This window comes from Malurus melanocephalus, unplaced genomic scaffold (assembly GCF_030028575.1).
Source record: "Malurus melanocephalus ecotype Western Australia unplaced genomic scaffold, MMel_1.1 scaffold_5, whole genome shotgun sequence".
Taxonomy (NCBI): domain Eukaryota; kingdom Metazoa; phylum Chordata; class Aves; order Passeriformes; family Maluridae; genus Malurus; species Malurus melanocephalus.
The window spans coordinates 4,621,923-4,643,927 of NW_026623237.1; the positions used below are offsets into that span (position 1 = coordinate 4,621,923).

Genomic DNA, 22,005 nt, shown 5'->3' on the forward strand with positions numbered 1-22,005 from the left:
GCAGAGACAAGGCCTTCCTGTCACTTTGATGTTTCTTATTGTATAGAAAACAAAAAAGTTCTTGCAGTGCAAGTTTGGCATAATAAATTGCCAAAGTGATTCAAACTAAACTGAGGAACTAGTTAGTTATAAAACTATTCTGTTATGGATTAAAGCCAGAAATACTTCAGTTAGAATGTGTCCAAACTATGTTGATTTGACTGTGAAGATGCCCCATTGCTTAATTCCTTCAGCATTGCTTTTCCGTACCTTGCCATGAATGAAAGTCATAACTAAGGCTCACATATGAGTAAAACTGTAGTCTAGATCTTTTAAGACATTAACTGAAAGCGGTAGACCTTAGAGTTTTTTTCCCTAGAATTGTAACTATTTCTTACCCCTAACTAGAGAAGGGGGCATCCATATATCCTCATTCTTTCACACTTGAGGATTTAATCAAAGGTAACATAATTAAGTGTAGAGAGGTTAAGATGCTGCAGAATATGATGACATAGCAGAATTCAACAGCAGAATGTATTCTTTATAGCTGCAGAAATGTTAATGAGAAATACTGTTATGGGATGTGCATGTATTTTTAGCTTGTTAACAACAGGATTTGTTTCTTTTGTTGTTTGCTTGATTTGTTACAGTTTTTTTCTTCTATAAATAATGTTTAAATGCTGTCTTTTGTGCCTTTTACCTCTCTGAATTTGCACTGAAATCCATGGAACTGCTTTATGGAGAAGTGGCATTTCAACATAGAGGCTGCAGAATCTATGGCATAACTTGATCCGTATTTTATATATATGCACTTGTATCTTTAATATAATTTAATATTTTAACATCAGTTGATATTTCTAGGTGCTATATAACTTTAGCACAAGCTTTGGGAATGAACATGGGAGGAGCTCCAGCAGGACCAGCTGGAACYGGYAAAACAGAAACAACGAAAGAYATGGGAAAGGCTCTGGGWAAATAYGTAGTAGTCTTTAACTGCTCTGATCAGATGGACTTCAGAGGCTTGGGCAGGATTTTCAAAGGTAAGATTTGTTCATGCGGGATAGAAGAGACTTCCACAGGTCATTTAGCAGGTGCAATTAGAGGAGGATGCTCAGTACCTTATTTGTGTTGGGTTTTGACTGTCTCCATGGATGGATGTTCTGCAACACCTCTGCTCAAGTGTTTTGACCATTCTCATTTTTCACGGTTTTTATACTGCCATTGACTTGCAATCCTCCACACTGAAGCATGTATCCATTGTCTCCTCTTCTTCCTCCACACCTCTGGGATAAGTTTGGCTCCAGTTTCTCAGTGMATCCTGTTATCTAGCTGTAACAGCAATAGGCTCTTCGCTTTCTCCTCAGGCTCAACAAACAATGTCCTCTCAGCCTCTCCCTCTATGTCATGTCCTCCCTCCGGCCATTGACCATCACAGCAGCCCTTGGTGCACTCATCCGAGTGTATCAGTGTCCCTCCCCTACTGGGAAACCCCAAAGTGAGCCTGGTACTCCAGTTGCTGTCTCACAAGTGCAGAGTAGAGGTGGACAGTGATATTCCTCACCCTGCAGGCTACATTCTTGCCCAGTATGCAGCTGGCTTGCCTTGATAAAGGGCAGAGCTCTGATTCATGCTTAATTAGCTCTTTAATGGAACAGCAGGTTGTTTTCTGCAAAATTGCTTTGCAATCAGTCAGCACAGAGCAAGTGCTGATGCATGGAGTTATTCTGTTTTAGGTAAGGGACTTAAACTTCACGAGATGTCTGTCAGCTTGTTCTTCAGAGTAATGGTGTTGTATATATTGGGAAGCAAGGGACATAAAAGTGGCTAAAGTTGTGGGACATATCGTCCATTTGAAAGWCATTAAAATTTTAGAAAATCTTTGAGTGGCAAAATTAATTACAGAATATCTTTAAAGTGATTTACCCTTTACTACACAACAGGAATAAACACTGAATGACTTGCATAAATTTTTCACAATTAAATAGCAAGTTTTCAGTATACATGAAGGAAAAATATGGCTTACTGGTACTTGAATAGGATTTGGGAAAGAATGCGGTTAGAAACTTTCTTGTAAAACACTGTGAAAGGAAAAACAATTCTCTTAGGTGCTACTACATACATGTTATTTTTCCAAACAGAAATTAGGCAACTGTGAAAATAATCTTATGCAAAAATATTCTTGATATTAATATAGTACTTCTACATTTCTCTTTTCATTTGTTTTCCTTTCTCTGGGTTCCTCTCTTTCTTTCTTAGACGTGTCCACACTTTGACTGTTGTTAATATCCTTTACTATTACGTGAGAAACTTGTTTAGTGGGGACTTAAAATGGTAAAATAAAAACCATGACATTTTTTGGTGACATTTAGGGCTAATGTTTTGTAGCTCTAACTGACTTATTTTTAATTTTTTAGATTAACAGTACAGCTTTTTTCAAATAATGGAATGATGCTCTACAATAAAAGGCTACATTCACAGAAYGATCTGTGCACAATATTTATGAAATGTCCCACATTATCAAAATATTTTTTTTTAATTTGATTCATTTTTAAGCATTGTGTATAAGTCAACTAATATTAGTTCAGACAGATATGGAAATAGTCAGGTGGATTGGAGGAAGATAGGCCTTGACCACAAGGCAATAAATAAAACTAATATGATTTAATTACTTGCAGGAAAATAATTTAGCTCAGATATTCAAATATGCATGAAGGGCAAGAGATAATATTTTTTTCTTTCCCTGTTTTAGGTCTTGCACARTCTGGATCTTGGGGATGTTTTGATGAATTCAACCGAATTGAGTTGCCGGTCTTGTCAGTAGCAGCRCAACAAATCTATATTATTTTAACAGCAAGAAAAGAAAAAAAAAAGCAGTTCATTTTTGCTGATGGAGACTGTGTAGATTTAAATCCAGARTTTGGAATTTTCCTAACTATGGTAAGTGTAGCAGTAATTTCAAAGAAGTGATAAATTATGCTACATGGAGGTTAAGGGACAAGGTGAAAGAAACTGGTTTAATTAATAAAATGATGTCMCTATAGAATTAGACTAAAATGCACAATAAAGAAATACTATTATTCATGAATGGCATACTTTCAGTTTTATTTTATTATTGAAAGGGTTCATAATTAAGTTCCTTCATTGCAGAATTGCTATTCACAATAAATACTAACAGTTTGACCAAATTTGCARAATTCTTTGTGCTCATTGAAAGGACTGAAACTCTAATATGCTTTAATAACATATCTTTAATAATGCTAATAATAATGCATTAATAATGCACTAATGCTGTGATCATAATATATTTACTAGTTTACTAGTATTAATACTTTTATAGTATTARTGAGAAAGATAGTGTAGGGAGGGARGAAAAAAAGAACATTCACTTATAGCAGGAGATACAAGAAAGATATTATTCCAGGACACAGGTCTTGACTAATAAGTACATACATGGATATATAAAAATTCTTCAATCTCCCAGAATATTAACTTAAAATATCCTATGTCCTTGCCATAGGATTCTTGAGGGCTCATAGCACTAATTCCTGTATCTTGTGGGCAGGAAATTTTGAAGTGTATGTTTCCTAATGCCAAGGAGGATGGCAATCCAAGATTACTTTRTAGGAGATTAAAACTATAATTGATAGGCAAGACTTCTAACCTGAACTGCTCTTCAGTTTTTATTGCATTTACTTTTATTGAACAATAAAAAGGAGGCTGTTTTGAGTATTGTAGATAATAATACTGCATTTTGTTTTCTTATTTAGAATCCTGGATATGCTGGACGTCAAGAACTACCAGAAAATCTCAAAGTTCAGTTTAGATCTGTTGCAATGATGGTTCCAGATAGACAGGTATAATTCCTGACTTATTTGAAAGGAAAAATTTATTTTAATTTGCTGACCTATCTTCAGGAGGAACTAATGTAATTTCTACAAATAATTGTATTTCAGATAATTATAAGGGTTAAACTTGCAAGTTATGGATTTATTGATAATGTGGTCTTGGCTAAGAAGTTCTTTGTTCTTTATAAACTTTGTGAGGAGCAGCTTACTAAGCAGGTAATGTTATGTGTTCYCTTTGTCTTTGGATTTACACTGTAAAACCTCCTACTTTTTGGGTTATACAGATTGTTTCTGAAACATCACTTCCCTRCCTTTTACAAAGTATTGAAGTATTTTAAATGTAATTTAAATAAATACCTCTAYAAAATTTCTGAATAAATTGATGCATTAATTAATGAATATGTAGTCATATATGCACAATTTTTTGTTTAAAATGAGGCTTTTTAGTTAGTTTCAAGTTTCAAGTTAGGCATGAGGGTCTCTGCCTAAACATRTCAGCYGGACAAAAATTATTGCAGTTATGTRAYTTTTCTGCAAGATTATCTAGGGCTAAGGTAAATAGTTGGAAATTGGAAACTGGAAAACAGAGGAGAAATGTCTAAAGTTTGATTTAAGTTGCTTATGTCCCCACATCACTGCCTTGATCTGAAGTCTGTGCTTTAAGATGCCTTTGCGGGAGAGACACAATCTAGTTTGGAACTACTAGTTTTTTGGAACCCTGCTATTCAGAGCTATAAAATATTTGCTGTATGGCATAGCAAATTTAAATTAGAAAACAAATACCTTACAGCTCACACACATCTTCCTGAAAAGAACTTTATTATCCGTCATTAATTTGAATGAAATAATTCCTAAACAACAGCAACAATTCCTATTTTAGCTACCTTTTCCCAGCCGGACAACTGCACTATGTAATATGCAAGTAAAACTTGATATATTGATGAAATAAAGCTAGGGAACTTGTTACTGACATGTAAGCCTTCTTCCACTCTCAAGGTCCATTATGACTTTGGTCTGAGGAATATCCTTTCAGTACTGAGGACTCTTGGAACTCAAAAGAGAGCCAGGCCAACTGAAGGCGAATTAAGTATTGTTATGAGAGGGTTAAGAGATATGAATCTTTCTAAGCTGGTAAGAATCTATTTTAGTATTTCATGCAGAGGCAAACCTAATAGATAATACATGGGTTTTGTATGAGATTAGAAAATATCTCAAAAATGCTTTTCTTTAAAAATTTAAACATGATAATCTTTGTGTAATCAAACAGCACAGAGTTTATAGATTTGTAAACAATGTTCTTTAAGATAGGTTTGAATAGATTAATAGTAATTTACGTATGCCTGTGACTTCTGTGTATTGACTTGTGCACAGACCCCTGTACCATAAATAAATTGAATAGTAAGTATCCACTAAATCAGACTTCTAAAGATTTCTTTCCAGAAAGGATGTTCTTTCCAATGTGTGGCGCAAGTGGTGTACAAATCAGTTTTACAAATAGATTCCAGTGTGTATTCAGTGGGAAATTTCTTTCAATTCAGAATTTCTCTTTTGGATGACATTTTCAAAATGCTATCTTTGTAGCAAGCTGTCCTGTTAGCCATCTATAAGCATATGTATTTAGAAAGTATGTTTTTACTGCTTATTCTTTTAAAACAGAMACTAATTTTGATTTGGAAACATTCTTTGGATAGCTGCTCTTTAAACACTGAATAACATTTTCTGTTTCAGATAGATGAAGATGAGCCTTTGTTTCTCAGTCTGATCAATGATCTCTTCCCGGGGTTGCACTTGGACAGTAGTACCTATGATGTGCTTCAGACTGCGGTAGGTCATCAGGTTGAAGAGGCAGGATTGGTTAACCATCCACCATGGAACCTTAAGCTTGTTCAGGTAAAACTTTTTTTTTCCAAAACSTATTTCACAATCAGGAGTCAGAACAACATGTCAGTAGTTAAACCATTGTCTTACCCAAAGCCCTGCACATCTWATATGGGAAAAACTGAAGGTTGTGYGTGCACCACGCTAAGGACGACCAATGCAAGGGACTTRCACTGTGTTGCCTGCAGATCTTCCTCCTGGGCTGATACAAGCCTTTATTCARCTTGCAGAGGAAGAACTGTATATGCTTCATCTTACAAGATTTTGGCACCCAGGAGGACTGCCATTCATCCTATTCACTTTGTTTTGTGCTATTCACTTCATTCATACTTGGAAAGGCAGACTGACACTTTCACAGCAAATCTAATGCTAACATTAAAAGAAAAATAGAAAATTCAATAGGGAACTCTCCTGAAACTACAGCCATACACAGTTCTGGAGAAAGTGCAGTCCCTGTGTTTGTTTCATATAGTCAGGTATTTTAGCACTATTGTGATTAATCATAATTCTGTTGTATTAATGTCTTGCTACTATTAATTTTTCCTTTTGAATAATACAGAAGACACTCTTCAAATCTGGTAAAGCTATTTTCTGTTGCTTTACAAAGGTTGGGTACAATTTAGTACAATTACTGTGAACTGTTTATAGTGAACTTGCTTGGTGCTAAGATTGGGAACTGAAGAAATATACTATTCCACAAAACACTAAAATTCAGCAAATGCATGCAGAGTTCAATCCTGAGCATATAACTTGTATATCTAACACATCTTAATCACTATTAAGTGCAAACAAAAATCTTTCTAAAGCATGTATTTATTTTTTATTTTTATTTTTTAATTGGAATATTTTCTTTTGATTTTATTGATAGCTGTATGAAACTTCTCTAGTACGTCATGGGTTGATGACACTTGGACCTAGTGGATCTGGAAAAACAATGGTCATAACTATATTAATGAAAGCACTCACAGAATGTGGCCAACCTCATAAGGAAATGCGGATGAACCCCAAAGCTATTACTGCTCCTCAAATGTTTGGAAAACTAGATGCTGCAACTAATGACTGGACAGATGGAATCTTTTCTACTCTGTGGAGGAAAACACTGAAAACCAAAAAGGGTATGTAAACACTTTTCATGTGGTACCATAAAAATGCGTCTTGCATGATATGTTGAAAAAAGCGTATTGAATTCAGAATTGTTCCTCTTGAGGAAAGCTACAGAGAGCATAAGATTAGAGCATTCTTAAGAAGGTCACCCTCTTCAAAATTTATTATTTCAATAGTATATCTGTATTAAGAAAATGGATCGTTTTCTTGCAACTTCAGTTCTACATTACAGATGTCTTACTTGGAAGCTGATGAATTACAGATTAGATTAACTTGGCACTATCTTTATTATAATGTTTTTTTCCCAGGGTTTTATATACATTGATTGGCTCTATTTGTATTTCAGTATTTTAGGACTGGCATATTGAAATTCCTTTTCAATAGTGTTTTATTTGTATCTGAAAATAGTGTTTTATTTGTATCTGAAAAAAATAAATGTATTAAAGAAAGGGAGTTCTTCTAGGGAACTTTTCTAGAATGATGTTGCTTTTAAAAGATAGTTGAATTTCTTACACTGGAAATGGATATGTTTTCCCTATTGGAAATTTTCTATATTCCAAATGAAGCCAGAATCCTACAATTTAATTGCCAAAACTTAGATATTTACATCTATTTTATATTTCAAAATAAAAGAAAAACAACCAGGTTTTAAGAACAGATGAGGGAACAGATGAGCATAGTTTTCATTAACTTGAGAGGGATCTGTGAATATTCAACATCTCTCATTTAGTTGACTAAAGAACTCTTATTTTAGCAACAAAATACTAAATTCCCCAAACTCCCTGTGCTGCTGGAGTAGGATTGGGGCAGGAAGAGGAAGGAGGAAGAGTTAGATTAGGTTGCGAAGAAAGAGGCTGAATCTGGAGAAAGAAAAGGGAGTAGGGGAAGGGTGTTTTATGTGTTTGCTTCTCGTCATCCAAGTCTGTGTTAATTTGCAATAAAATAAAGTTTTCMAAGTTGAGTCTGTTTTCCCCATGACAGCTGCCAAGTGGTCTCCCTGTCTTTATCTCAACCCRCAAACATTTAYACCTTATTCTCTCCCTCTGTCCTGTTGAGGAAGTGGAAAGAGTAGCACAGTTTCTATCTGGTACCCTGACAAGGTAACATTCAACACTATAAAGATATTTGGGTCCTCATTTGCTGTTAAAAAAAATATTGTTTAAAAAATATTTCCTTAACTAAGTATGCAATTCATTCAGTAATGAGCATCTATGGAGAYAGCAGAAAATATAACAAATAAAACAAAATAAATGTTTAAACCATCTTTTGCACACCTTTCTTGCTTTTTCARCAATGTGATATGAGCCATTTCTCTTTTGATTATTTTTCCAGGTGAAAATGTGTTTCTGATTTTAGATGGTCCTGTAGATGCAATCTGGATTGAGAATTTAAATTCAGTTTTGGATGATAACAAGACCCTCACTCTAGCAAATGGAGATCGAATTCCTATGGCTGCTTCATGTAAACTGTTATTTGAGGTCCACAACATTGAGAATGCCTCTCCAGCAACAGTTTCTCGAATGGGTATGGTCTTCATCAGTTCTTCTGTCCTCAGCTGGAGACCAATATTGCAAGTAAGATAATAATTGCTGGCYGCTCCTTATTATACCTTGCTATACATTTTATACAGAACATTGTTGTGGATGATTTTTTCAGGCCTGGCTGAAAAAACGTTCTCCTCAAGAAGCTGAACTTTTGCAAAGTCTGTATGATAGAATCTTTGAACCAGCATATACATATATGAAACTAAACCTTAACCCGAAAATGGAGCTTCTGGAATGTAACTACATTATGCAGGTAAAATAGCTATTGTATGAGTCTGTATGAATTGACTGATGATAACAAAATTGCAGAAATAGCAAAGAGAAATCTGATATTAAATCTGATTTTAATTTTAAAATAGTCTCTCCTGACAAAGAAAAGCTCAAGCTCAATATTTGTTTCTTGAGCAATATAAGAGGAACTGTGAAGATGTGCAGAAGAAAATTTTTCTTCTCTGTATCCCTTTGCACCTAGGCTGGTCTTCTAATGGCTTGAATTTGCAGGCCTCAGTAAATTTTCAGAAGCATACATTTAATAAGCTGGTGGACTCATTCTGGTTATTTTAATACCAAAAAAATTGTGTAAGGGTCACTCTACCTCTACTGGTAGTGTCAGCAGAGAGAGATTAATAATTCTTTTTATCTTCAGATGTAATAGATGTTATGCTGTCCATCAGCTCTTTCAAGGTCAATGTAGTAATTTTTGCCTCTCTTTTTCTATCAGTTGGACTTCTATCTTGAGTGGAATCCAAACTGTATCAGTGATTKATTACTAACATGTGTTTGGCAAATTTTGCAAGACTGGCAGTCCTGTACTGCATATCTCCAGCTGATTAGTCTGTTGTCATCTAAGCTCTAAGTTTCCAGACTTTCCATTTGTSCATGTAACCTGACTTTCATATTAACATACTCATTAAAAAAAAGTGTCAAAGTGATCGCACCTTTTCTTTCCTCCTTGTAATTTCCATTGGCTTTCTAACTCTTTATGCATCCTCTGGCCCACCTCATTAGGCAGGTAAATATAATTTACATTAGGAAATTCAACACAGTTTTTTTTTTGTTTAGAGTTATCCTGACTGTAGGAAAAATCAATAAACTTGTAGCTAAAAGAAATCTGATAGATTAGTCTGGACGTAGGACCAAAGGTGTTTGTCTTCGTTCTTTAGCAGGGATTTACATGGAAGCTGAACAGTCATAGCAGAGCACAGGAAGCTCATTTCTAGATAAATAATCTGTGGGGAGATAGGAAATGTGTGATTGGATTATCAGCTTTTAGGAAGAACAGAGGTTATCACTAATCCTGAGGCAGTTTTGCTGGGATCAATGCTGTTCAAAGTGTTTATAAACAATTTGGAAAAGTTTTAAGTGAAGAAGTTTAGTGACAGTACTAGATTATTCAGGGTATTAAGGACAAAACAGCTAACCATGAAGAACTGTAGACAGACTTTATGAGACTGAATAAATAGGTAATAAAATGGCAAATGAAATGCAGTGAAGATAAGCATGAAGGAGTTCACACAGGGAGAAAACAAACTGTTCAATGCTGTGAATAGCAGACCTACTGGATGGCTTGCCTAAGGTTGTAATAGACAATAAAAGTTTATGTAGGCTCAAGACCAGTCTTGATATTTTCAGGCTGGAAAAAACCACATAGGTTTATAAAACCAGAAAAAAAGTGTCTGTTGTTCAGAAAGTCTCAAGCCGAAGAAGGTACCAACAGGAAGTACTACCCCAGCCCCACCACAATCCAAGAGAGATTTTTACTTTATTTTTACTCCTCCACTTTTGGTCACTATTTGAAATGAGATGCTGGGCAAACATTGAAAGTATGTATTACTGTATTACTTCCCACTCCAAGTATGAGATCTAAGACAGCATGAAGAGTACTAATTCCAAGAGCCAATTGAAAATCTGTTTCTGTGTTAAAAAAAAAAAATTTAAACAATGTGCTGGACACTGCCTGGTACATAGAAGGGGAGTACAAATGGTGTTATCTAATACAGTCAAACATCTGAATTCATGAGCTGAAGTCAACAACATCACAGAATTGTTCATAGCAAGTTACTACTTTTCTGGAATCTAGATTCTAGTTCCTTATAAACAAGCGATCACATAATAGAATAATTTTGTTTATTTTTTTTAAACAAAAAAAAAAAATAAGTTAATGTGTTAGAGGCATTATTTGGTCATAATTGAGAAAAATACAGCAGGCAGATGCTGAAAATTCTTCCATGCATAAAAATGGAAAGAAATGGCTAGGCTTCACCTACTCTTGGAGTTCTGAGTATTATAAAATCCCTTAAAAAGCTGTTTTGTTACCCTGGATCATAAATTACATTTACTATGTAGGAAAATTCAAAAAGATAATTGATAATCAAATTACCTAAGTAATTTTGAAAATTTTGTCCAGTTATATATAGCTATCTTTAATCAATTTTATTGGGTTTTTAGTTCTGAATTTTATGTTTGGGGTGTTTTTTTGTAACCTGTACTGATTTAAATTTTGAATACTTATAAATAATGCAAGTGCATACATATATAGGTAAATAAAAAGTGATTATGTAATATTTTATAAATGCATATCTTAAAATATTTTCAGTCTATTAATCTTCTGGAGGGCTTGATTCCAACGAAAGAAGAACGTGGTGTATCAGCTGCACATCATCTGCATAAATTGTTCAACTTTGCAATAATGTGGAGTTTAGGTGCCCTTCTGGAGCTGGACAGTAGAGATAAACTTGAAGCCTTCATTAGACARCACGATAATAAATTAGACTTACCAAAAATACCTGCTGGCAGCAGTCATACGATGTATGAGTTTTATGTTAGTGATAATGGTAAGAAAAAGAAATAACATTGTTTTTCATACTGTCGTTTTAAAAMTCTTTTACTCCTTTGGTCTTTATTATACAGTCATATGAGTTGAGTTTTTTTGACGGTGTAGTACCAGCACATTGGTGGATGTGAGAAGCCAGAGRCAAAAGATAGAGTGCTCATTGCTAGCATTTTCTCATTTATTTTTGTTTTAATGTCTTTCTTACAAATTACTTTTCTATMAATTTAGCCAGCCTCCAATTTTTAGATAGTTCATGCTTAGGCTGGTTTAGTCTAACTCAATATTGTTTTATGTTTCATTTTATTAAGCTACTACTTTTTGTTAAAGGAATAGAACTTGATTTTGATTTGCTTAGTAATTATTATTCACAGCTAATAATCTGTTGTAAATCTGAAAGGTTATAGAACTGTAAGAATAGTGAGGTATTTTGATTTTTGATATTTTGAATAGTGAGCTATTTTCTAGAACACTTTTTTCTAGTTTAGCTAGTACACACAACCAATGTCACAAAAGCCTACTGTTATTACAGAGTGTGTTCTCTTCTGAACAAATTAATTTTGCTCGTATCCAAATTCACTTATTTTTTGCCAGCAACATTTATTTAGTCTACACATATGCAACCCATGCTCTCATGTTCTGTAATTTTTCACCAATGTGTGAGAATTAGTTTCTAGGTAAACATTCTTTTGGGTTTTTATTTAGATAACTATAAATTTAAGAAATATGTCTGTATTTAGTAGGCTTTTAAACTAAGGTCATGACTAAGAATGTCCTTTATTAGGTGCATTTTGGCTGGATTTGAAAAAATATATCCCTTTTTATACTTCTTTGTAGTATTTTACCCATAATATCTATTTTTAAAATTATTATATTAATGAAATACTGAGCATGATCAGAATATAATTAAATTTTCCCTTTTTGTTTTTTTTTTTTGGTCATTTCAGGTGAGTGGGAGCATTGGAGTAAAAGAGTTCAGGAATTTGTTTATCCAACAGATCATGTTCCAGACTATGCATCTATTCTGGTTCCAAATGTTGATAATACCAGAACACAGTTTTTGATAGACRTAATTGCAAAACAAAGGAAAGTAAGTACAAGATTACTTAGTTAAGTATATAACTATTATATAAAATAAATAAAAAACTACTTACAAAGTAACTCATGGTTACAATCATTCTTCATCTTCTCTGTCACTGGTCATTGCCTCCCAGGTATGTCATTATATTTTTTTATTTGCTTAACATGGATACTTTATAATTATTTCTGTCTGTAAACAAAACTTYAAAATACAAAAGGAAGGAATTTACACGAAACCTTTTTAGTGTCATCCATTAAAAGCAACTATTGCCGTGGATGTGTTGGAAACTAGAAGAAGTTAGGCAACTGGAAGAAAATGCTCTAGCACATTCCTGTTTCTTCCTTTCTCTTTTAACTCTGCAGTACTTTTTCTTGGAGAATCTATGGGGATGAAAAACATATGCAGTGTCAGTGCATGTGGAGACACAGGAAAAACCAATCAGAAAAATGTATAATTTAAAAATAGACACAGGAATTATTCCTTTAACAAAAATAGGTCTGTTATGCACATATCAGTTTTTATATTACTTATGTGATTTAAATATCTGTTACAGGCTGTTTTGCTCATAGGAGAACAGGGGACTGCAAAGACAGTCATGATTAAGGCATATATGAAGAAATATGACCCAGAAGAGCATTTGTCAAAAAGCCTAAACTTTTCATCTGCCACAGAACCATTTATGTTTCAGGTAAAAATACAGATTTAAAACAACCTTGCAAACAATTTCCTTCGCTAAGTGCATGATGGGTATGTAATTCTGATGATAAGTGGTTTAGAATTAAATTCTAAAGGATCTTTTTCATCTAAGCCATTTCAACATTTCAGACAATTCTACTAAAAATAATTTTTGCAGATCAGAATAAAATATAGCCACTCACATGGAGATACATATATTCATGATTGCTGTGTATTTTTTCATCACATAATTATAAGAATCAATTTTTTGCTGAAAACCTTTCATTTTCTTTTTAGATTTTTTTTGTTTTACTTTGCTTTTTTCCCTCAATCTTTAGTATATAGTGTTAATTTTTTTTTTTTCTAATTAAGAATAGATTTCATCTTAGAGATAATTTCATTTTTCCTCAGTTTAGGAGTTACTACAGCATCAGAAATTCAATTTTTTAGGACCTCTGGCATGACAACTTTGTAGAAACTTTTCTTTTCCAATGTAACTGGTAAAAATCCATATAAATAGAAAAAAATGCTGCAATTTTTTCAAGGATTACTTTTGTGCTTTTAGAGAGAAAACATTACTTGTCTAAGGAAAACATCTGCTACCATCTTGTAAGGTGTTTTCTTCTGTCATTGTTTATGTGTCATTAGAAAGACCGTGGAACTGTAGAATTTTGAAGAAACATTTCCATCACATATCAGTGTTTTATTTGTCTATTGCATCCTCCTTTTTGCCACCAAAATATTAAAATTCTGGATTACATCAGTGGWAAGACACCTGGGAAATCATAATAAAATGAATCTAAGTTGCCTCTGTGTGCTCTGCAGTTGTACAATTGATATTTATCAATTTATGTACATCAAACAATTGATATTTAGGGGAATTATAATGCTCATAATGAAACAGTAATTTGTGAGTTTGAAAAGTTTTTAAAAACTTCTTTGGTAGCCAGAGGTGGGTTGTAGGACAGGAGTTAGTTTCCCAGGAATTGAGTTCCTTAATGCGAAAATTAAAGGTGAAACTTTTATTGCTAACAAAAAGAGGGAATTGTTGGCTAGGTGCTGTAGGAGGTTTTTGAACAATGCATTTTAAATATTGTTGCTTTAGATACAAAAAGATTAAATAAATATTAATTTTTTAGAGGACAATAGAGAGTTATGTGGACAAACGTGTTGGAAGTACTTATGGACCTCCTGGGGGCAGAAAGATGACAGTTTTTATTGATGATATCAATATGCCATTTATCAATGAATGGGGAGATCAGGTAAACTTTTTTTATATTTATTGCTTATTCTCAAATTGTGCTTTTAATATACATACACACATTGTAAGCAGTGGACTTCTTAAATATTTTAATTAACTGTTACTTATTGGAAATGTTTTCTAATTATGGTACACTGACACAAAACAAAAAAAAAGGCAAATTAGATTTACTGATAAGGCATGTAATATAATGATGCCATATTTTACATAATCTCCACTTCCCWATCTTCGTAAGACTAAATAAAAATCAGCACTGTACTGAAGTAGCATATTATTAATTTCAAGATTGACGTTAATCTGAGAGCATCAAATAAATAAATTTTTGTCATGTTRAAGTGTGATACCTTGGAGAAAGAAATAAAGGATATGAATAATTCAAGGCCTCCACTAGGTCATGCATTATGGCTCCAAGACATGGTTGAAATATTTTTAAAGAGCTAATGATTTGTAAGTGTTGCCATGCTGCATATCCTGTTGGATTTAGTGGGGTATGTGAGCATAAGGCTTGGTGAATACAGTGGGAGCAGTTGTTATGGGGCAACTCTGGAGCTTTAAAGTGGAATGTAGAGTGAATAACCTTTCCAAAATAAACAGCTTTCTTTTTCAAAAAAGAATTAGTTGTTTTGCATCAAAGGAGGACCAACCTGAAAAGCATAATTTGAACATCCATAGCTGAATGTCCAGCAACAAAATAAGGAACAAAACAAATTTTGCTCCAGTTARTTGCTTTAATTTTGTTTAGTTCAAAAAAATACAAACACATTTTCTTGATATTATGTGGCAGTAGAGCTCTGAAACAATTTTCATTCCATTTAAAATCACATAAACCAAGACCTTCCATATGACTAAGGAAGGTAGTTTAATCTGTTTTTAGATAAAAATGACAATATGTCTCTATGGATTAGCAGAATTACAAGAAGAAATTTAATTGCCATGGTGTATTTTCTTCTTTTCTTGCATAAATTTCTAATCTGTACAAATTACATACATTTACAGATAACAAATGAAATTGTCCGTCAAATGATGGAAATGAGAGGAATGTACAGCTTGGATAAGCCTGGAGACTTCATTACAATTGTAGATGTACAAATAATAGCAGCGATGATACATCCTGGAGGAGGCCGTAATGATATTCCCCAGCGATTGAAAAGACAGTTTTGTGTATTCAATTGTACATTGCCATCCAACGCATCCATCGACAAAATTTTTGGTACTTTTTTCTCTCGTTTTAGTAGAATTTATTTTCTTTCATAAAGGACTTAAAATTTATAAAAGTATGCTCTCCTTCTCACTTTTATCATGCAAATTCAGAGTTCTTCTAGTAAAACAGCAAAAATAGCATTATGGGAGAGAAATTCAAATTTTTGTCTGTCTAATTTTGGGCAAACAAATACGAAGAAAGTAATGACATTTCTTGGAGAACTAYGAGCCCTGCTATTTCTGTGTAGGTTGACATTCCATCTCTGCACAGTTTGAAAGGCACTCTGWTGCTAAATTTCTCAATTCTGGTAACTCTGCCAGTGCAGGATATGGTGGAAAGCCAGCACTTGCTGTCTGTTGTTTATATAGCCATTCAGAAAAGCCATAGGCAACAGAGAAAAATAATTTCTTTTGTAATTTAAAATTATATTTTACCAATTAATGTTTTCAATAAGCACCTATTTCTCTTGCTCCCAACCTACCTCCTTATATCCTACACACTGAGATTGTTTATTGCATCATATATTTTCAGGTGTTATAGCCTCTGGATACTTTCATGAATGTAGAGAATTCAGCCCTGAAGTATGTGAACTGGTGGGAAAATTGGTCCCAACAGGAAGAATATTGTGGCAGCGGACAAAGGTATAAATTCAGGGAAAGTTTTATCAGAATCAGTCTGAACAGAGTCATTATTACTGTAATTTAGGCAATTATTGCCTATGATCATACCTATAAGAAAAACCCAAGCAAACAAACAAACAAACCACCTCAGAAACAAACAAACCACTCCTAAAAAAAAAAAAAAAAAGGAAAGAGCTAAAAGCCCAGAGAAAGATGGCCTATAATGTTTTGGAGATGCAATCTGGAAAATACCAAATTTTAGTACACAAGGCAGATGAATGGAGATAGCAGTCCATTCATTCCTGTAAGTTAATTCATGTTATCTACAYAAAGCTTTAATCTCCTGCTTACAAACAAATTAGATACTTTTGGTGATTTCTTATAAAGAGTTTTCCCACRGTATCATGTGTGAAAATTAGAATTTTTGTTATTTTTATGTTTTATATGTGTCATTACTTATAAATTTGTAATTTTTATTATTAATGATTCTTTCTAAATGTTACTGATTTTGAGTATTAAAAATACTTTTCTTTAGGCAAAGATGTTACCCACACCATCTAAATTCCACTATATCTTCAACCTACGAGACCTTTCTAGAATTTGGCAAGGAATGTTAAATATAAAGGCAGAAGAATGCGAATCCAGCACTCGCCTTCTAAGACTTTTTAAACATGAATGTACCAGAGTAATTGCTGACAGGTATAATAATTTTAGTATTTTATATTTAATAGTTTTAGCCATTTACTTAATTTATGCTCATACGTCTGTGAAACTTTTAAATATGATAAACCTTATTAGGCCAATACAAAAAGTTTTACCTTATTTTACATGCAGTCTGCATTGGGGAATTGTTCCAACAAATATCATGCTATGCACTGATAGATTAACCCAGTAATTYGATGTAAAACAGCAAAACATGCACATATTATATGGGTGTCCTAAATTCATACACATAGAATAATTTAAAATTGCTTTGCTGTCCTCATAGAAAAAAAAAAGAGGATTGTATGCTTATGACTAAAAATTGGCCAATATCCTATAAGTGTCATTCAAAATACTCATAAACCAGATATAGATATAGCCTTTATGTGTAAGAGATGAGTATTATTTTACTGTTTATTGTGTTTCAATTTCTTATGAAATTCTAACTGCAGCTCTATAGCTGCTGCTAAAAGCCTGACAAATACCCATTACTACTGTGAATAGTTAGAATTAATAACATTTTTTCTTACTCTGATGCCTTGAGGAATGACCATCATAGTTTTTATAATGCTTTATACTTAAAGCGTTAAATTTAAATATTGACTCTTAAAAACAGTTATGTGCATTTTCTTACGCTTCATTTACTTCATAAAGCTCTCACAAACTGAAAGGAATGACAAATATTTTGCCATGGACACAAGAGGGCATTTTAGAGTGCTTTTGTTTTTAGTTACACTTAAAAGGATTTGAATTAAAAAGTGATTAAGTGTTACCTGCATTACCAGAATGTTTTCAGTATTCAACACAGCTGAAAAACCTTAAAATGGAATTTATCTATTTTAAGAGGCTGACTACATAAATGCAGGAAATGATTTGGCATGGTAGCAGGCAAGATTAATAACATCATATTCAAGCAGAGTCAGCCTGGATTGTATTATTCAATTAAATTGTCAACATAAAGGAACGAGATATAGAAGAAATCCAAGGATTTCCATCTCTGTCTTTGAAACACAAGAGGGACAAAGGGAAATCCACCGAAGTATATATTGATAAGTGGTCTTTAGCATATACTCATTTGAAACAGGAAAAAAACCCAAGATATATAAAACTTAGAGATGAGATACACACTGCCAAAACTGGTGGATAAAACAACTGCCTTCCATTCATACCAATGTTGGAAACAATTCCAAACAAAACATAGACCATCGTCCAAGTTTTGTTAACCATCACTGCCTGAATCTTCTAGTATGCCTGATTTTCTTTCACAAGAGCACTGAGTCAGGTGACAGAGCCCATCTCTTTCTTTCCCAGAAGGTGCATTAAYAAATTTGATTTAAGAGCCAAAGAAGATTGCTGTTATGACTGTCTTCAATATCCCAGATGAACCACAATCTTGCTTACTTTGAATTAAGTGTTGAGGTGGTTCTTATCTTTAATGCTTGCCAGTTACTCCTAAGTAACATTCTTCATTGCTTCACAGATAATCACAGCCACAGATAATGAGAGTAGTCAAATGTCTGATCTGTATTAAAATCAGATTGAATCTGCTAAGGGAAGAAGACAAACTCGTTTACACAATGAAATGTAGTCACTAGYATCTGTTTACAGAATTTTATTAGTTCTCTCAACCCCAATGTATATTCCTCTCTGCTAATTGCAGGTTTTTGTGTAAGGGGTGTTGAGAACGGAGTCAGGTTGTAATAGCTTATGCTACCTTCCTTTTATTATTCCTTGTCCAATTGCAGTTTCATTGRCAGTGTTACAATATCATAAATTATACCATTCTACTGCAGGTTGAAGGATGATAAGGCTCACTCAGCAATGGTYATTTGGGAAAACATTCACTCTTTTTCATCCTATTTCATCTGAAAAATTAAATGGTCTGTCATTGTCTCATTCTAAGTGAAAGCTGGAAAATCAAATAATTTTTGTTTTATATTTTATGTCATTGACTATTACAYTTTATAGTATGGAAGGATTTTATTTCTGTGCATGTTGTCTGATCCATGTTCTGTGACTACTGTGTAGTATGTATTGTCTAATAAGTATTTTTCTTTAAAATGCTAAAAGGTTTTTTTTTTCGTTTTAATATTTTTCTTAGTATTGAATTATCTGTTTTTTCCCTATATAACTAGAAATGTTTTTTGAAAGTTGTACTAATTTATGGTTTTTAGGTTTAATACACCYGAAGATTCAGCCTGGTTTGAAGTAACTATTGATAAAACAATTGAGGAATATGTGGATGCGGATTTAAGTGAAGTTCTCCAAGCTGAACCGTATTTTGTAGATTTTTTACGGGAGGAGCCTGARCCAACTGGTGAAGAAGCAGAAGACATGGACCTTGAAGCACCAAAAGTTTATGAGGAGGTATTTCATTTTACACATAAAATACAAGGCATTGAAGTTTTCCTTTAATTATTAACTATGTTATATTGCAGAACTCATATAATACAGAAGTTTTTGTTGAATAGCTACCACAWTTTTTTGTGAAAGTATATCGAGATTTTCCTGCCTAGCATGCAATAAATCATTTTAGTGATGTTAGATTTAATAATGACATATAAATGTGGTATATYTGTCCCTGTTCTCCTTGCTTCTCTTTTCCCAACCATTAGCAAAAAAAATTTCGGCTTGAACACAACTACAATAATTACAGTGAATTAGCAAAATAATATCATTAAACAGGCCAACACATAAAACTGAAGTTTGTGTAAAAATATCAGCACAGTTTTAAAATTCTGAAGAGCCATACTAGTGTTGTTACAGATTGTACTTTTTTTTCAGGTTCCGAGCTATGAAATTCTTTGTAAGAAATTGCGGGGCTTTCAGACRCAATACAATGAAAACATTAGAGGCTCATTTCTTGATTTGGTGTTCTTCAAGGATGCAATGACACATCTTATTAAGGTTTGGTATTGCTATTTTTCATTAGTTTAACTTTGCAACTGTTCTCTATTTGGGCAAGATATTCTCAAGGGGCACATTGTGAAAAATTATTCTTACCCCCAAACTGCTCTGCCACCTTTGCCTGGTAATTTTCAAGAGCTAGGAAAGATCTGCAGTCATTTTACCTGTTTCCATGTTCTATAATAAATTCCTTATTTAAATATCTGTTTAAACTTCTATTTATTCAGACTGATCAAGATTTTTCTCGATASGAAAGGTGAGGTCATAAATAAAGACATTTAGATTTTGTATATAAAATTATTTTAAATAATTTAAAATTCAGAGAACACTTCAAAGGTATCTGTMGAATCTGACTGTGTGAGAGACACAAAAATAAATATAAATTAGGCCTGCAAGGGAATCAGCGTATAGGGGTAGATTTTAGTGTAGTGTCTAGGTGTCAATTTACAATCATTTGCTCTCCTATTTAGAAAGGAATTTATAAGCAAAGAATTCATCCAAAGTCAGAATCTGATTCATGGGGGTGAAATAAAGGCAAAGTATGAGATTTGTGTCKCAGGTTTAAGAAGTATTATCTCAGKAATTGCTTTGACTGGCTGATCTGTTTACTGACATAGAAGTTKCAGTGAAACAAAATCAGAAGATAATGTTTTGTTCTTCTCTAGTTGACCTCGAAGTAAATGATTGCTTGCTTTGCATTTAAACAGAAGTAAATAAWTTTCTTTTTAAATATAGTTCACAGGATGATAGGTGAATTTCAGAAAACCTTGAAAGTTTCAGACTCTCAATTTTTATTGGCAAGTTTTAGCCAGAATAATATGYAATTAATATATGGCTCTTTTCTACTACCTAAAGTGACAATAAATTTAGTCACCCTCATAATTTCATATTTAGACTTCTTTAATATAGTTATCTGGATAGGATCAGAGGGAAGTGTGAAGTAAGCTACAATTTTATAGAAGCTAAAAATTTATATATTTCAAAGACTTGATGYAGATGCCAAACTTTGTGCATAATTTACATGTGGACCAAAACAAAATGTAAAATCTTAAAATGTAAAAAAATACTTAAAAGTAATAGTGCACTAACATAGCATTAACCCRAAGAAGATGTGTCAAAAAGCAATACATTAGCAAATTAGTAATTCAGCTTTTGTATTGGGGAGACTTGATAAGAAAACTATCACAAAAGGAAATGGTGAAGGTAGATAGAAGATGGCATTAAATGGTAGTTTAACCGTGATCAAGTCTTTCAGACTCCTAAAATTAGGAATATAGTATGTTTGTTCTTCTAGATAAAGTTTTAATTTATATTTTAAAACACATTCAGGATGATGCCTTCAGCATAAAGTGTAGCTCAAAATGTCTCCTTTCAAGTATTTAAATCCTATGTGTAACTGATTATAACCATCCTATATTCTTCTATGCAGCTTCATTAGCTGCACAAAATTCCTAAAGAATTTACAAGTTTTCTTTTGAGAGGAAAAATTTTCWGCAAGGATCCTTTTAATAACTTTTACATTGTATTATAGTGAATTAAGTGCAAATCATAATAGATTTGTAATTTTGCTAACTAATATTTAAATTTATTAGTGATGTTTTTCTTTRTTGTTTCATCTATAGATTTCCCGGATTATTCGGACAGCATATGGAAATGCTTTACTTGTTGGAGTTGGTGGTTCTGGAAAACAAAGTCTTGCAAAGTTAGCCTCCTACATTGCTGGCTATAAAATATTTCAGATCACTTTAACCAGGTGAGAAATGCAAGAAATATRTGAATCATGTTTATGATATTGCTTTGTTTCTGTATGGTCACAGGTTTTTCTCCTTTTTTCYTTTTTCTTTATTTTCATTTTGTCACCACTGGAAAAAAAATTTTAAAAATACATTCTTATCTGCTTTATATATGACATTGGATTTATTTTGACATGAAAAAAGTGGACCATGTGTTAGATATTCCTGTGCCAAAATATGTGTTTACAAAGGGTATTTGCAGTGTCATTTACAAAACACTATCATCCAAAAATGGCAATATTCTGAGTTGTAATTAACAGGTTTTAATTAACGGGTGATGCTCTTAATTTCTTCTAGATCCTATAATGTAACCAATCTGTCAGATGATTTAAAAGAATTATATAGAATAGCAGGACAGGAAGGACAAGGTATCACCTTTATTTTCACTGACAATGAAATAAAAGACGAGTCCTTTTTGGAATATGTAAACAATCTGCTGTCTTCAGGAGAGGTAAGGGTTTCAGCCTGGCAAGCAATGTTCTTTATTAGCAGGATACTGTAGAATTTGTTTTCACTATTTTATTAATTTTGGTAGTATATTGTTGAATCAATAATGATTAAAATATTTCAACTTTTTTAATAAGG

General features: G+C 33.1%; 1 protein-coding gene across 1 annotated transcript in view; it reads left to right on the top strand.

Annotated features, from left to right (window-relative positions):
- Nucleotides 1-22,005, top strand: part of DNAH8 (dynein axonemal heavy chain 8) — a 114,262-nt gene that overhangs the window by 55,223 nt on the left and 37,034 nt on the right. Inside the window, exons 43-62 of the mRNA XM_057369934.1 lie at nucleotides 841-1,019; nucleotides 2,729-2,916; nucleotides 3,747-3,833; nucleotides 3,933-4,040; nucleotides 4,821-4,955; nucleotides 5,553-5,714; nucleotides 6,571-6,817; nucleotides 8,139-8,380; nucleotides 8,463-8,603; nucleotides 10,947-11,184; nucleotides 12,128-12,270; nucleotides 12,815-12,949; nucleotides 14,076-14,198; nucleotides 15,194-15,407; nucleotides 15,930-16,039; nucleotides 16,554-16,717; nucleotides 18,895-19,087; nucleotides 19,505-19,627; nucleotides 21,250-21,380; nucleotides 21,718-21,871. Coding sequence (XP_057225917.1) covers nucleotides 841-1,019; nucleotides 2,729-2,916; nucleotides 3,747-3,833; nucleotides 3,933-4,040; nucleotides 4,821-4,955; nucleotides 5,553-5,714; nucleotides 6,571-6,817; nucleotides 8,139-8,380; nucleotides 8,463-8,603; nucleotides 10,947-11,184; nucleotides 12,128-12,270; nucleotides 12,815-12,949; nucleotides 14,076-14,198; nucleotides 15,194-15,407; nucleotides 15,930-16,039; nucleotides 16,554-16,717; nucleotides 18,895-19,087; nucleotides 19,505-19,627; nucleotides 21,250-21,380; nucleotides 21,718-21,871 — 3,217 coding nt within the window. The remainder of the gene's footprint in view (nucleotides 1-840; nucleotides 1,020-2,728; nucleotides 2,917-3,746; nucleotides 3,834-3,932; nucleotides 4,041-4,820; nucleotides 4,956-5,552; nucleotides 5,715-6,570; nucleotides 6,818-8,138; nucleotides 8,381-8,462; nucleotides 8,604-10,946; nucleotides 11,185-12,127; nucleotides 12,271-12,814; nucleotides 12,950-14,075; nucleotides 14,199-15,193; nucleotides 15,408-15,929; nucleotides 16,040-16,553; nucleotides 16,718-18,894; nucleotides 19,088-19,504; nucleotides 19,628-21,249; nucleotides 21,381-21,717; nucleotides 21,872-22,005) is intronic.